The sequence below is a fragment of the Nansenia antarctica genome (genome assembly GCF_963989245.1).
Source record: "Nansenia antarctica genome assembly, chromosome: 13".
NCBI lineage: Eukaryota > Metazoa > Chordata > Actinopteri > Argentiniformes > Microstomatidae > Nansenia > Nansenia antarctica.
In genome coordinates this window covers 26,888,164-26,902,498 of record NC_137683.1, presented here as the reverse complement: position 1 = coordinate 26,902,498, position 14,335 = coordinate 26,888,164, and the positions used below count along the sequence as shown (strand labels likewise).

At 44.4% G+C, this 14,335-nt stretch overlaps 1 protein-coding gene across 2 annotated transcripts; it reads left to right on the top strand.

Moving 5' to 3' along the window:
* The first annotated feature begins 2,461 nt into the window (after positions 1-2,461).
* On the top strand, positions 2,462-14,117 carry LOC308169294 (Fc receptor-like protein 5). 2 transcript variants are annotated; one of them, XM_080543974.1, is made up of 12 exons: positions 2,462-2,619; positions 2,704-2,749; positions 2,864-2,978; positions 8,306-8,347; positions 9,097-9,399; positions 9,691-9,984; positions 10,194-10,496; positions 10,827-11,123; positions 11,399-11,713; positions 11,962-12,234; positions 12,348-12,596; positions 13,565-14,117. In XM_080543974.1, exons 3-12 carry the CDS (start codon positions 2,948-2,950, stop codon positions 13,588-13,590), a joined length of 2,133 nt encoding a protein of 710 aa, XP_080400100.1. In that variant the 5' UTR covers positions 2,462-2,619; positions 2,704-2,749; positions 2,864-2,947; the 3' UTR covers positions 13,591-14,117. The 2 variants fall into 2 exon arrangements, with proteins under 2 accessions (XP_080400100.1, XP_080400101.1); XM_080543975.1 differs by lacking the exon at positions 2,704-2,749 and having other exon boundaries at positions 2,465-2,619.
* Positions 14,118-14,335: the final 218 nt, after the last annotated feature.

Genomic DNA, 14,335 nt, shown 5'->3' with positions numbered 1-14,335 from the left:
CAGTTCTTGTATCTTGCTGATGTGTTCAAGCACCTCCTCAACCTATAACTGCGACGAACGCAGAAGGTAAATCATCGTTTCTCAACGGGCCCAGGGGGCGTTCAGACAACACCGGGGGGCGCTGGGAGTTCTTTTTTTTAAAGGGGGGCGTTGAGGTGTTCTTGGGGGGCATTCACGCATAAAGTATTTTTCTCATGAAAAACAGCTGTCAGCAGTGTTATTACGGGTACGTTCGTAAATGCACGAACGGTCAGTTCGCTCGGACAAACCGTGTTTTCAGTCAGAGCACCCATCTCTGAGCGCTCTGAACTTGGCCGGGCTCTGTGACGCAGACACATGTAGCGCAGCGCCCCCCAAAAATAAAAGGCTCAGCCTGTCATCAAGAAGATGGAGAAGCTAAAAACTCAGCTAGCAAAGGCAGAGCTTTTGATAGTTTCCAATGTGTCTGGGTAAGCTGCATTGTAGAAGAATCTTGACAGTTCATGTACAGTGCAGAAATTGCAATACTTTGCTAGGCTACGATAGAAAGAACACCGGTTCATCCCATCTGTAACGTCATGTTGACCATGGATGCACCATAGCTAATGCTAGCACAAGCCAACTTTCAATGCCCAACTTCTATGAGTGTTTTCCTTGTAGGCTATGCTTGAGTGACATATGTTTCAGTTTGTGGGCTCATTGTAATTGTTGGCTATAGGCGAAACATTTCTTATTTTAGTTTTGATACTCAGTCCATGTCCCCGCCAGTGACGTAAGCCTGTCGTGCCAAATACTCCCTCCCCGCGTATACACACTACCCTCTGCGTATACACACTACCCTCTGCGTATACACACTACCCACTGCACACTATACACACTACCCTCTGCGCTTATGCTTTCGCTTCGTTCGCTTCCTTTCAATACAGCTTGTTTAATTTAGTTAAAATGAGTGCTAATACCATACCACCATACCAGAACATCACAGCAGGAACAACCTATCTCAAAAAAGCGATCGTATTGTAATAAACCAGTCCGGAAAGCTCTCTGTCGCTTACCAATAATCGAACCTAGAGAAATCAGCTACGAATGTCCCCTCCCCTCGCAGGTTCATCACAGTATATTACATAAATGTATTACTGTTAAGTGTTGTTGTGGATGTTATCTCTAGTGCCATTCTGAGGTTAGCATTTGCGATGTGTTCGTCTTAACGTTTACAAACTAAAATATACGATCGCTTTTTAGTGATATGTTGCTCCTCTTGTGATGTCCTGGAAACGAACACATAAGCACTCCGAACAGCTGTCAGCGTCTTTTGTTGCTATAGGAAACCACTACTCTGTCTGCTTGCGATTGATCAGCTGTCAACAGTGTTATTACGGGTACGTTCGTAAATGCACGAACGGTCAGTTCGCTCGGGCAAAACCGTGTTTTCAGTCAGAGCACCCATCTCTGAGTGCTCCCAGAGCGCAGAGCTCTGAACTTTGGAACTTTGTTATGTTTTGATATGTTTTGATTCGAACCAAGTGGTCAGTTTATGAAAATAATACCATAGAATACTAAATAAAATATTTAAATAATAGCCCCCTAGCGTTTGCCGCCATATTGTGACACCACCACCCCCCAAAGTCCAATCAAAAATGAATAAATATTAGCATCATAAAACAGCAATTTGGCGAAATGCAACACCAGCACACTTAAAAAACTAGCAATGTTAGTTGTAATGTACAGTTTTGTAGCCTACTGTTTGTTCTGCACCGGACATGTGTGAAATTGCTGCGGTTCCGTAGCGTCTGTCTGTATTCTCTGATCTTGTCTGAGTTTGTTTAACACTCAGAAACAGCATTTTTATTCACATTCACATGGCTTTTCTGCTCTCTGGTAGACTAATAATAATAATGATATTCCAACTGCCCAGTTAAATCAAATCCCTTATTTGGCATTCAGTGACATGCTTTTTAAATGATATAACACAGAATATAAGTCAACATTAATATTCAGGGAAGAAAATAAGCCTACTTTTTTTGATGGGGGTCGGTAAGAGACCTGGATAATGGACAGGGGGGCGCTGGCCCAAAAAAGGTTGAGAACCACTGATGTAAACTATAGTCCGGGAAAGTTTTAGTAGGCAGTATGCGGTATATACTCATTGAGTATGTACTGTAGTATGCAGTATGCTAGTAGCCATTTCGAACACAGCCTTAGATAGGCCAAAGTACCACTCAAAAAAGGGTTTTCATAAATAATATTATAACGCTTTTTGGCTCATATTTTTTGACACTAAATGCAACACACATCCCTCCTTCTCCTCCGTTCCTCCTCTCAACATCTGGATCTACCTCTGGCTCTGACTCTAGCTTGGCCAACGGTCTTGGCGAGGAGCGACTCTCATGACGCTCTCTGATCGGCTGTGGAGAGGCTCTCTGATTGGACACGGGCTGTGGAGAGGTTCTCTGATTGGACAAGGCTGTGGAGACGCTCCAGCCAAGGACAGAAAGAACACAAACAAATGATAGTGCCTTGAGGGTGAAATATACTAGGTGAGGGGAATTAGCTTAAATTTGTTTTTGTTTATAGAATTTGATAGGAATTGATTGATTAGCATAACTATGAAGTGAGAGGACCCACAGTATTTTGACTTCGGTAAGTATTCAGCCCCCTTCACTTTTCCCACATTTTGTTTGTTGTGTAAATATTTAAACAGCTAAATGATTACCTACATTTCAGCTGTATAAGTTTCGGCACAGAGACCACAGCACAGAGACAGCGCTAGGTAAAGTTGTAAATGACCTGAGAATGAGCATGGATGACAAGAAACTGTCAACATTTGTAATTTTAGACTCAAGCACCCCTTCCCATGCTTCTCTGTCTCTCTGCCTCTCTCTAGGAAGTGATTGTATGCAGGCTGTGGTTTAGGGAATTTCTGGTCTAAGATAAGACTCTGAAAACAGTCAGTCACTGGCAGGACAGGATGGAACACACTTCACTCTATATCATACTCTGTGAGTACTATGTGTGTGTGTGTGTGTGTGTGTGTGTGTGTGCGTGTGTGTGTGTGTGTGTGTGTGTGTGTGTGTGAGCGCGTGCGTGTGTGTGTGTATTGTGCATAGTGTGCGTCTCACTATGTCTCACGGCTTGGTGAAAAGGTCCGCATGTCGGGAATTGTGAAACCAAACCAAACAAGTGCTGTTGTGAAGAAGAAAAAAAAGTCTCCGTTTTTTGGCATATGATGACAATTTAAGCGATGAAGAACCCACGCAATATCATAACCAACAGTTTTACGTTCACTAAATACCTACAGTTTGTTAGGAAACTCGGGTGGGAGGTAGTATTAGTATCTGTGTATTGTCTCGTTTTGTATTGTATTGCAATGTTGCATCATTTTACTGTGCCTGCTTATCTTGTACATCTTGTACATCAGCTTATCTGCTTGTCTTGCTTTGTTTTGTATTGTCATGTAGTGTATTGCCTGTTGTGTCGTTTTGTTGTGCTTTCTGATGTTTAACTCATTGACTGCCAAAGACGCCATTTGGCGTCTTATAAAATAGTAACGTTGACTGCCAATTTTATTTTATTTTTTCCGGGATGGCTTTATTGACGTCTTATACACCTGGTGTGTGAATTTCGGACTTGGGTGTAATGTATTTCTGCCCCAGATGGGGGCAGCAGTTCGATTTAGCTCAGATATAAAAAGCTGGAGAAGGAAGTGGCGTGTTGTGGGTTGTAGAAAATGGCGAAACGAATAGCGAAGACGAGAGGAGACAAGCATTATAAGCAGTTGACACTGGCACAGAGCTTGTCTGGCAGTGGATCTGCAAGGAGTGTGGTGCCGATCAGGTCAACTGCAAGCAGATCTGCAAGCAGATCTGGTGCAGCAGATGCGCCAAATGTTGCAGATGGTGAGAACCGGAGCAACGCGCAATGCTACACTCGTGGTAGCATTGCTGGGCCATCGGAGCCACATCGCCGCGACTCTTCAAACAGTTCAGAGTCGGAGGACGTAGAACCAGACCCCGACTCGTCGGACGAGTGGTTGCCATCCGGATCGGCTAGCAGCAGCAGGGTGCGAAATAAGGGGGAGCTCGGGGAGCTATAGCTCCCCTAGTGGTGACATGAGCTCCCCTGGAAACATGGTTTGTGAAATTTTGGGGGAGCTCTAAAATATTCAAAATTGCGATGGATTTATTCCAAGTTGTGACGTATTTTACCTGGTGTAATATGATTTGTAGAGGCATACAATCTATTTTGATGTTGGTATTAGGTATATAAATGATATATAATAGCCTATATAGCCTACATATAGGCCTTTATTGGCTACAACTATGCGACAGTAACAGATCGGGGTGCACTGACGCTGAACCCCTCATAGTGAGAAGTAGGTGGACAATGCGTGGTGCTGAAATAGCCGACATGCGGTGTGTGGTTTGAAAAAAGTAACGCCAGCTCAGTAAATAATTCAAACTTAATGTTTACTTATAGGCTATGTGAATGTGACTGCACCACACATGTGAACAGTAACAAAGCAAATGCAGTTTAATTTTATGAAAAACATTGACAACTAAATCGGCGCAAAAAAAAAAAAAGGCTGAATCCGCTTAGCCTATATGCTCCTGAAAAACATTTAATGACAGAGCAATCACGCTACATTACTAGGGATAATAATTACAATGAGCCATTCATTAAAAATAGAAAAAATAATATTAGGCTATTAAATCTCACTTAATGAGAAAACTGGCATCTCCCATCGGTCACTATTTGTTGGCTATCTGGTGATATGGACGTCTTTGAGTGTCTAGAAAAGCGCTATACGTCTAATGTATTATTATTATTTATTATTATTATGGACGTCACTTTAATCCGGCAGTTCTCAAGGTTTTTATGCACCAATCGTTTCCTCTCGCGGGTCTTTATCACATTCATTGATGAAAAGGACGACTCGCATGTATAGGTGGAAGGGAACATTCATTGTGAGCACGGAAGATGTGAGTCTCTCACAACGGCTTTGCATTGATGAAACCAGGTAGGATGAACGTATAGCTCGCTGTCCATTCCTCTTTAAATGCCCTGTTTCCACCGTCAACTTTCCTCTTTAGACCTTTGGAGAGTGACATGATGTTTCTCTTGCTAGATAGCAGGTTGTTAAATAATTATTAGAATAAGTTAGGCTGCGATACATCGTCAGTCCACACATTTATTATGAAAAACTATGGAAAAGGGTGAAACTACGTTGTTGAGAATCACAACACAAACTCGCTAGTCAAGCCAAAATACTACAGCGAAATGGATTGGAATGCTACCTAGTTAACTAGAACACTACTTTACATTGTTACCTAGTTAACTAGAACACTACTTTACATTGTTACCTAGTTAACTAGAACACTACTTTACATTGTTACCTAGTTAACTAGAACACTACTTTACATTGTTAGCAGGCTCACAAAACAAGCCGTGTTAGTTGACTAGCGATGTGTCATTGATTTTCGACAATGTGTTCACATTTTTCGAAAGAAAAGTCAAAGCATTAGAACGTAGAACGGAAAATCGCACGCGCGCTTTGCGCACGGAAAGCCACCGGCCCCGATTTGGCCTGAATTTTTTTTTCCGTCAGGAGATTTTTTCTTTTTCTTTAATCCCTGGGCTCCCCCGCACACCGTGATTTAATTCGCACACTGAGCAGCAGGGAATCCTCTCCAGATCAGCGCGGATCCACGATCCAAGACAAAAATGCGAGTGTGAAAAGCAAAGGTAAACATATCATATATAGAAATATCATTACACTACACTACACTATTACACTATTACACTATTACTATTACTATTACACTATTACACTACATCATTACAAAGCAATAAAACATGCCTTTTGTATATATATTTTGTATAAAATGGTATATATTTCAATATTTTACAGTCCCTGAATCGAGCAGAGGACGTGCCTCAACCAGAGGGTGTGCTGCAAGGAGACGGCTGTCTTCAGAGAAAGATGCTGGTTGGGGTCAGGGTGAGTGGCAACCCACAAAGGTTCCATTCACGGCAACCCCTGGACCCCAGAATGCTGCTGCAGAGCTGGAATCTGACCTGCCGGTTGATTTCCTGGAGCTGCTTATTACTGATGAGCTGCTGCAGCACATTGCAGATCAAACCAACCTGTATGCCCAGCAGTTTTTACAGGCACATCCCGACACTCTGCCACACTCCAGAGGGAGGTTATGGAAACCGGTGACAGTCCCAGAACTGAAACAATTCTTTGGACTCACTTTCATCACCGGTTACATTAAAAAGCCAAATCTAGAAATGTATTGGAGTGTGGATCAACAGGACGCCACTCCATACTTCAATAAAACCATGCCCAGGAACAGGTTCCAGCTCATCTGGAAGTTCCTCCACTACAACAATAATGCATCACAGGACGCCACAGATAAAATGTATAAAGTGCGTCCTGTTTTAGATCATGTTGTAGCCAAATTCAAAGAGCTGTATCAGCCCTTTGAAAGTATCTGCATTGATGAAGGAATGATGCAGTGGCGTGGCCGCCTATCATTCAAAGTGTATAACCCTCAGAAGCCGGTGAAGTATGGAATTAAATCCTACATACTGTGTGACTCTTATACTGGGTATTGTTTTAACATGAAGCCTTATGTTGGCCAGCATAACACACTCCCAGACACAGTGTTCTCCCTCCTTGACCGTCTCACAGGACACGGATACACACTGTACATGGACAACTTCTACAACTCTGTTCAACTGTGTGAGCAGTTGATCAAAGCCAACACCAACGTCTGCGGAACACTGCGAAAAAACAGGGGGGAACCGCAGATTATAAGGGAGCCGACAAAGACCGACTTGGGTGTGGAGGGGAGGCTGGTGCGGCACAATGGCAGGGTGCTGGTTATGGCATGGCAGGACAAGCGTCTGGTGAGGATGGTGACAACCTGCCACCATGACAGCATGCAGAGGGTGGAGGTGTGGCAGAAGGGGAAGAAGGAGAAGGTGGGTCAGCTCAAACCGGAGTGTGTTGTGGCATACAATGCCTGCATGAATGGGGTGGACAAACTTGACCAGAACATTGCGTAGCGTACTTGTTTCAGCTTTGTGTGTTCAATGCCTATGTGCTGTATAAGGCCAGGAACCCGGGGAAGTGCAAAACACACTTGGAGTTCATGAGGAGGGTGGCGAGGTCGTGGACTGAAAAAACCTATGTAGAGGAGGAGGAGGAGGAGGAGGAGGAGGAGGAGGAGGGGGAGGAAGAGGAGGAGAGAGGAGGAGGGGGAGGAGGGGGAGAGAGGAGGAGGGGGGGGAGGAGGAGGAGGAAGAGGAGGTCCGACAAACCAGGGCAGCAAGACAGAGAGACCCAGACAGCAGGCTGGATGGCCGGATGGCCAGAGTTGGAACGCTTAAGGCCCACCAGCAATAACACACAGCCAGCAAGAAAATGTAGGGTCTGCATTCGAAGGGGTAAAAGGAGAGAGACCAGAATGTGGTGCAGGTCCTGCCATGTACCCCTGCACTCAGGAGAGTGCTTCAAAGCCTACCACACAGAAAAAAAATATTATTGAGTGATGATGATTCTAAATGTTCTAAATCTGTGAATAAATGTAGTTATTTTGTCATCAAAAGCCTTTTTTCCTGTGTTGTTTTTATTGTTTCATAGAAGTAAACAACTTTTCAGATGTTTGAGGTGTCACTAAAACTCAAATATGTGGACTTCAGTCACCGTTTTGCTTGAATTTGCTTCTCTGCAGAAAAAGCTCGTTTTCTCTGTTTATTGGTCAAAATCAGGTGTTTTTGCTGAAACCACCCTATGTTCTACGGCCAATTTCTAAACACTCAAAGAGGCTAGAAACAAACTCTGATGTAAGAAGAGAGTCTAAAGTCTTGGTAGATATGTTCAATGTTTATGTAGTCCGAAAAGTCAATATTTGGTGGGTCTTCAAAGTTCAGCGAAAATGCCCCAAAAGTCTGGCAGTATGGAGCTCTCCGCTCTGAACATGGCTGGCAGTCAAAGAGTTTTAATAACACTACACCGTTCATTTTGTAATAGCCTGCTCAGGGACTACAGATGGAAATTAGCTCATGAGCTAACTCTGGCACATTTACATTGATGTGGAAACTGATTGGTTGATTAATGTGCACTGTCCCTGGTAAATAAAGAAATAAAATAAATACAAATAAATAAATAAATATTCTTATTTGTCTTTATTTCTCTGGGGGGCTTTTCCCCTTTCATACTCCCTACCCACATCCTCATAAATAGCCATGTGCGGGTGTAATCTTGAGTGATATTTAGAATGTAGTGAGTCTCATGAGTTTCTCTCTCTATGTGTTTCAGTGATGAGTGCTTACATCTACTCTGGACACACTCATTCTGAAGGTGAGTTGGTGATTGTATCTTCAGATGTTCCATCTTACATCAAGTTACGATCAGTTATCATTTTCCCAGCTCCACATTCATTATCTATCCTCAGATGTATGGTGAGGAGGGGACTTAAATATAATAATCCTTAAAATAAGTGAATTAGTACTAAATATTAGAGGCTAAAAATAAGAAGAATACCGTACTAAGATTTCTGCTTACCCCCTTGTACTGTTTCTCTTGTGTCTAAAAAGAAATATATATATATATATATATATGTACTTTTAAAAATCATTCTTCTTCTATCACGACGACTGCTAATGGCCCCTGGCCTGAGCCAGATTACTCTTCCTGCTACGACTGGTGAATTGATGATTCACTTGCTTAGTCAAATGTATCGATTGTAAGTCGCTTTGGAATAAGGCGTCTGCTAAATGCCAAACATGTAAATGTAAAATGAAATATAGTTTTAAATAATAGATTTGTGGAAGATAGCGTTTGTGTTCTTGCGCTTTACACTCATTTTCACGTTCTCTTACAGATGCTAACTATATGAGTCCTGTTCTCAGTTCTACAGTAGTTTGGTGTCTCTTAAGTCTCGTTCGCAAAAAAAATGTACTTATAGAAAATCAAAAACACTGTATTGTTGTGTACCTCCGTTTATCAAACAAGAGTAAGAACAATAAAAACAATAATAGATTTGTGAAAGATAGCGTTTGTGTTCTTGCCCTTTATACTTTCACACTTTCACACCTGTTCTTCTACAGAAAGACCATATCCTGTCCTGAGTGTGTCTCCTGCACGGTGGCTGAATGTTGGAGACTCAGTGACTCTGAGCTGTGAGGTTGAAGACTCGTCTACAGGCTGGAGATTCTACTGGTACAAGGACGTGTACGATGGACAGAGTTACTCCCCAGAGCTGCTACCAGACAGCGAGCGTGGGGCTGGAGGCTCCTACTCTGTCAGCTCTGTTGGTCTGAATCACACAGGGGCGTATTCATGTAGAGCTGGGAGAGGAGACCCAGTCTATAATACACACTACAGCTCTGCTCATCTCCTCTGGGTAGCAGGTGAGTTACTGATGTACATGTTTCATCTCTGAACTATGACCCTGTCACAGTCTGAACTTTGACCCCCCCTCTGTCTCTCTCTCTCCCTTTCTTTCCCTCCCCCATCTCTCCCCCTCCCTCTCCCTCTCTCTCTGTCCTTCCCTACCCCTCTCTATCTATTCCTCTCTCTCTGTCTGTCTCTCTCCCGCCCTCTCTCTCCTGCTCCCCCCCTCCCCCCCTCTCTTTCCCCCTCTCTCACTGTCACTGTCTCCCTCCATCCCCTACCCCCACCCCCCCTTCTCTCTCTCCCAGGCCTCTCTCCCCCAGCCTCTTTTACCATCAGTCCCAACACATCTCAGTTCTTCGATGGTGAGTTCATCTTCGTGAGCTGTGAGGTGCAGGGGAACTCTACTGGATGGAGAGTGATGACGTTCACACGGCTTTCCACAAAACACTTCCGGCTGTCAAAGTGTCTCGAAGTGTTTGAAACATCAACTGGACCCAAATGCGTGATCCGCTCTGTATCCAACCACTATGACGGTGGAGTGTACTGGTGTGAGTCTGGGTCAGGAGAGTACAGCAATGCTGTCAACATCACAGTGATTGGTAAGCTGTTCTCAGTTCTACCGTAGTTCAGTGTCTCTTAGTCTCATTAAGAAACTGTTCTCATAGAAAATCAAAACACTGTATTGTCATGTACCTCCGTTTATCAAAGCAAGAGTAAAAACAAAAACAAATAATAACAGATTTGTGAAAGAGAGCGTTTGCGTTCCTGCACTTTACAATTTCACACTTTCACACCTGTTCTCTTACAGACAGAACCCGTCCTGTCCTGAGTGTGTCTCCTGCATGGTGGCTGAATGTTGGAGACTCAGTGACTCTGAGCTGTGAGGTTGAAGACTCGTCTACAGGCTGGAGATTCGACTGGTACAAACACGTGTACAATGGATGGGGTTTCTCCAGAGAGCTGCTACCAGACAGCGAGCGTGGGGCTGGAGGCTCCTACTCTGTCAGCTCTGTTGGTCTGAATCACACAGGGATGTATTCATGTAGAGCTGGGAGAGGAGAAATAGTCTATCATACATACACAAGCCATGCTCATCTCATCTGGGTAGCAGGTGAGTTACTGTTTCAACTCTGAACTATGACCCTGTCTCAGTCTGAACTTTGACCCCCCGTGTCACTCTCTCCATCTGTCTTTATGTCTCTCTCTCCCTCCCTCTCTCCTTCTCTCCCTCACTCTCTCTCCCTCTCTATCCTTTTCTCTCTTTCTCCTACTCTCTCTCTCCGCCTCCTTAACCCTCCCTTTTGCCCTTTCACTCTCTGTCTCCCTCTCTCTCTCTCTCCCACTCCTTCTTCTCTCTCCCCCCCTCTCTCCCACACCCTCTTTCTCTCTCTCTTTGTGTCTCTCCCTCTCTCTCTCTTTCTCGCTCCCCCCTCTCCTCCAGGCCTCTCTCCTCCAGCCTCTCTGACCGTCAGTCCCAACACATCTCAGTTCTTTGAGTATGAGTATGTCTCAGTGAGCTGTGAGGTGCAGGGGAACTCTACTGGATGGAGAGTGATGAAGTCCACAGAGATGTATTCAATGAGGTCCACACAGGGTTTCTGGCAGTCAGAGTGTCCCTCTGTTGAATCATCAACTGGACCCACATGCGCATTCCAGGCCACCAGTGGAGTGTACTGGTGTGAGTCTGGGTCAGGACAGAGTACAGAGTACAGCAATGCTGTCAACATCACAGTGTATGGTAAGCTATTCTCAGTTCTACAGTAGTTTGGTGTCTCTTAATGTTGTTATTGTTAGGATGAGTGGAAAGTGATCGTTTTCTCAAAATGTTCCTTCCTTTCCTTCACATTTTGTACGGTCTGGTTTTCATTGACTGCACTAGTTCGTAACATTATAGAAAATCAAAAACACTGTGTTGCTGTGTACCTCCTTTTATCAAAGAAAACGATTTGTGAAAGACAGCGTTTGTGTTCTTGCACTTAACAATTTCACACTTTCACACCTGTTCTCTTACAGGTAAACGTAAACGTAAACCCACTACTGTCCTGAGTGTGTCTCCTGCACGGTGGCTGAATGTTGGAGACTCAGTGACTCTGAGCTGTGAGGTTAAAGACTCGTCTACAGGCTGGAGATTCTACTGGTACAAGGCCGTGTACGATGGACAGAGTTACTCCCCAGAGCTGCTACCAGACAGCGAGCGTGGGGCTGGAGGCTCCTACTCTGTCAGCCCTGTTGGTCTGAATCACACAGGGGCGTATTCATGTAGAGCTGGGAGAGGAGACCCAGTCTATTATATATACCACACCTCTACTCAGCTCCTCTGGGTAGCAGGTGAGTTACTGATGTACTGTTTCAACTCTGAACTATGACCCTGTCTCCATCAGAACATTGACCTCCCTCTGTCACTATCTCTCTCTCTGTCTTTGTCTCTCCCCCTCCCCCTCTTTCTCTCACTCCCTCCCCCTTCTCTCTCTCTCTCTCCTCACTCTCTCTCTTTCTCTCTCACTCTTTCCCCCACTTTGTCTCTCTCTCTCTCTCTCTCTTTCTCTCCTCTCTCTCTCTCTCTCTCTCTCTCTCAGGCCTCTCTCCTCCAGCCTCTCTGACTATCAGACCCAACAGATCTCAGTTCTTTAAGGACGAGTTTGTCTTAGTGAGCTGTGAGGTGCAGGGGAGAGTGGAGACTGGATGGAGAGTGAAGACGTTTTTTCACACAGAGTTTCTCTCTGTTGAATCATCAACTGGACCCATTGACAGACTCCTCCCCTCTTTATCGCAATACCGTGACGGTGGAGTGATCTGGTGTGAGTCTGGGTCAGGAGAGTACAGCAATGCTGTCAACATCACAGTGACTGGTAAGCTGTTCTCAGTTCAGTTCTACAGTAGTTTGGTGTCTCGTTAAGAAAATGTTCTTATAGAAACAGAACAGAACATCGACAGTGCAGCTCCTGCTCCTGTGTCTATACAGATGGTGCTGTGATCCTGGAGAGGGCCGCCCTGCCTGTGACTGAGGGAGACGCTGTGACTCTGCGCTGCCGATCTCAGGGAACTCCTCCCTCTGTCCTCCCGGCGGATTTCTACAGAGATGGATCCTTCATCAGGGCTGGGAGGACAGGAGAGATGACCATCCCTGCAGTGTCACAGTCAGATGAAGGATTCTACAAGTGTAAAAGCTCTGACAGAGGAGAGTCAGCAGAGAGCTGGCTGGCAGTGAGAGGTGCCATTCCTATATTCCTATCAGAATTATGAAATATAAATGTCTGGCCTAGTGGATAGTTAGTTGGACTGGTGATCAGAGAAGTGATCAGAAGGTCATGAGTTCAAATCCCACCTGGGACCACCACCAGTAGTGAGCCCTTGAGTAAGGCACGTAGCCCTAAGTCACTGTTCTGTCCCTGTAATCTCTAATTGTGTCTGCTAAACTGTAAGCACTCCTACTCCTGTCTACACTACAGCTAGCTGACCCTCCTGAACACTCCCCTGTCTACACTGTGAATACAACATGGCAGCCACATACACTCAGGGAAGTTCTACTGTAGTATGGGGCCATAGATGCCACAGGTCTAACCCCTCTGGTGTCAGAATTGGAACACTGCCCTCTGGTGTCAGAATGGGAACACTGCCCTCTGGTGTCAGAATGGGAACACTGCCCTCTGGTGTCAGAATGGGAACACTGCCCTCTGGTGTCAGAAAGGGAACACTGCCCTCTGGTGTCAGAATGGGAACACTGCCCTCTGGTGTCAGAATGGGAACACTGCCCTCTGGTGTCAGAATGGGAACACTGCCCTCTGGTGTCAGAATGGGAACACTGCCCTCTGGTGTCAGAATGGGAACACTGCCCTCTGGTGTCAGAATGGGAACACTGCGGTCATAGATTAGCGTTAGTGACAGTGTTCGTTTCTAGGTTCGCGTTGCTAGGATCATGTGTATTATTTAATAGTTTTAACTGGTAATTACCCAGTATTTACTAAGAAACTATGAGGTAACTTTGTGGAAAGAAGGGCTTCTGTGGTGCCTCAGTGAGTTCGTCACCATGGTAACTACCTGGTGTCGAATGGCACACAGAGGGGCTTGAGTCAGTGAATCTAAAAGAAACAGAGTTTCTTTGAATATCACATTTTATACATCAGTTTTATACATCAGTCATCATATAAAATCATGTTATTTTATTTCTGTGTTCAACAGCTCAGCCTGATGAAGAGAAGCAATGATGTCATCACCATGTCAGATTCGGATCCTCAGGAGTAGCCTAACTGTTTTTAACTGTCATAGATGTTTGAGGAATATAACTTGTGAATGCCTCATTAATGTACTTCAACTAACCCCATCAGAACCCAAAATATAAGGTTGGTTACTTGTTGTAAATGGACTGCACTTATATAGCTCCTTATTCCAAAGCGCTTTTCAATGGCCTCTCATTCACCCATTCACACACCAATGGCTGTAAGCTACCATGCAAGGCGCCGGCCTGCTCATTGGGAGCAATTTGGGATTCAGGGTCTTGCCCAAAGAAACCTCGACATGTGGCCAGCCGGGAATCGAGCCACCGACCTTGCGATTTGATATGCATTGTTTTTTCATTAGATTATAATAAAGATATATTTTTCAATGTTGCTTTTTAGAGGCATTTTACAATATCTTCTTTTTCCATGTATATGCAGAATAAAAATAAACTAGAAAATAGAATAAAGCAGAATACAAAATCAACAATAAAGCAGAATACCAAATGAACAATCAACAGTTCTTGTATCTTGCTGATGTGTTCAAGCACCTCAACACATTAACTGCGACGAATGCAGCATGTAAACTATAGTCCGGGAACGTTTTAGTAGGCAGTATGCGGTATATACTCATTGAGTATGTACTGTAGTATGCAGTATGCTAGTAGCCATTTCGAACACAGCCTTAGATAGGCCAAACTACCACTCAAAAAAGGGTTTTCATAAATAATAATAT

Coding starts and splice junctions, on each gene's coding strand:
- LOC308169294 (XM_080543974.1), top strand. CDS start 2,948: ATGGAACACACTTCACTCTATATCATACTCT. Junction 8,348..9,096: donor TGGACACACTCATTCTGAAG/GTGAGTTGGTGA, acceptor GTTCTTCTACAG/AAAGACCATATCCTGTCCTG. Junction 12,235..12,347: donor TGTCAACATCACAGTGACTG/GTAAGCTGTTCT, acceptor GTGTCTATACAG/ATGGTGCTGTGATCCTGGAG.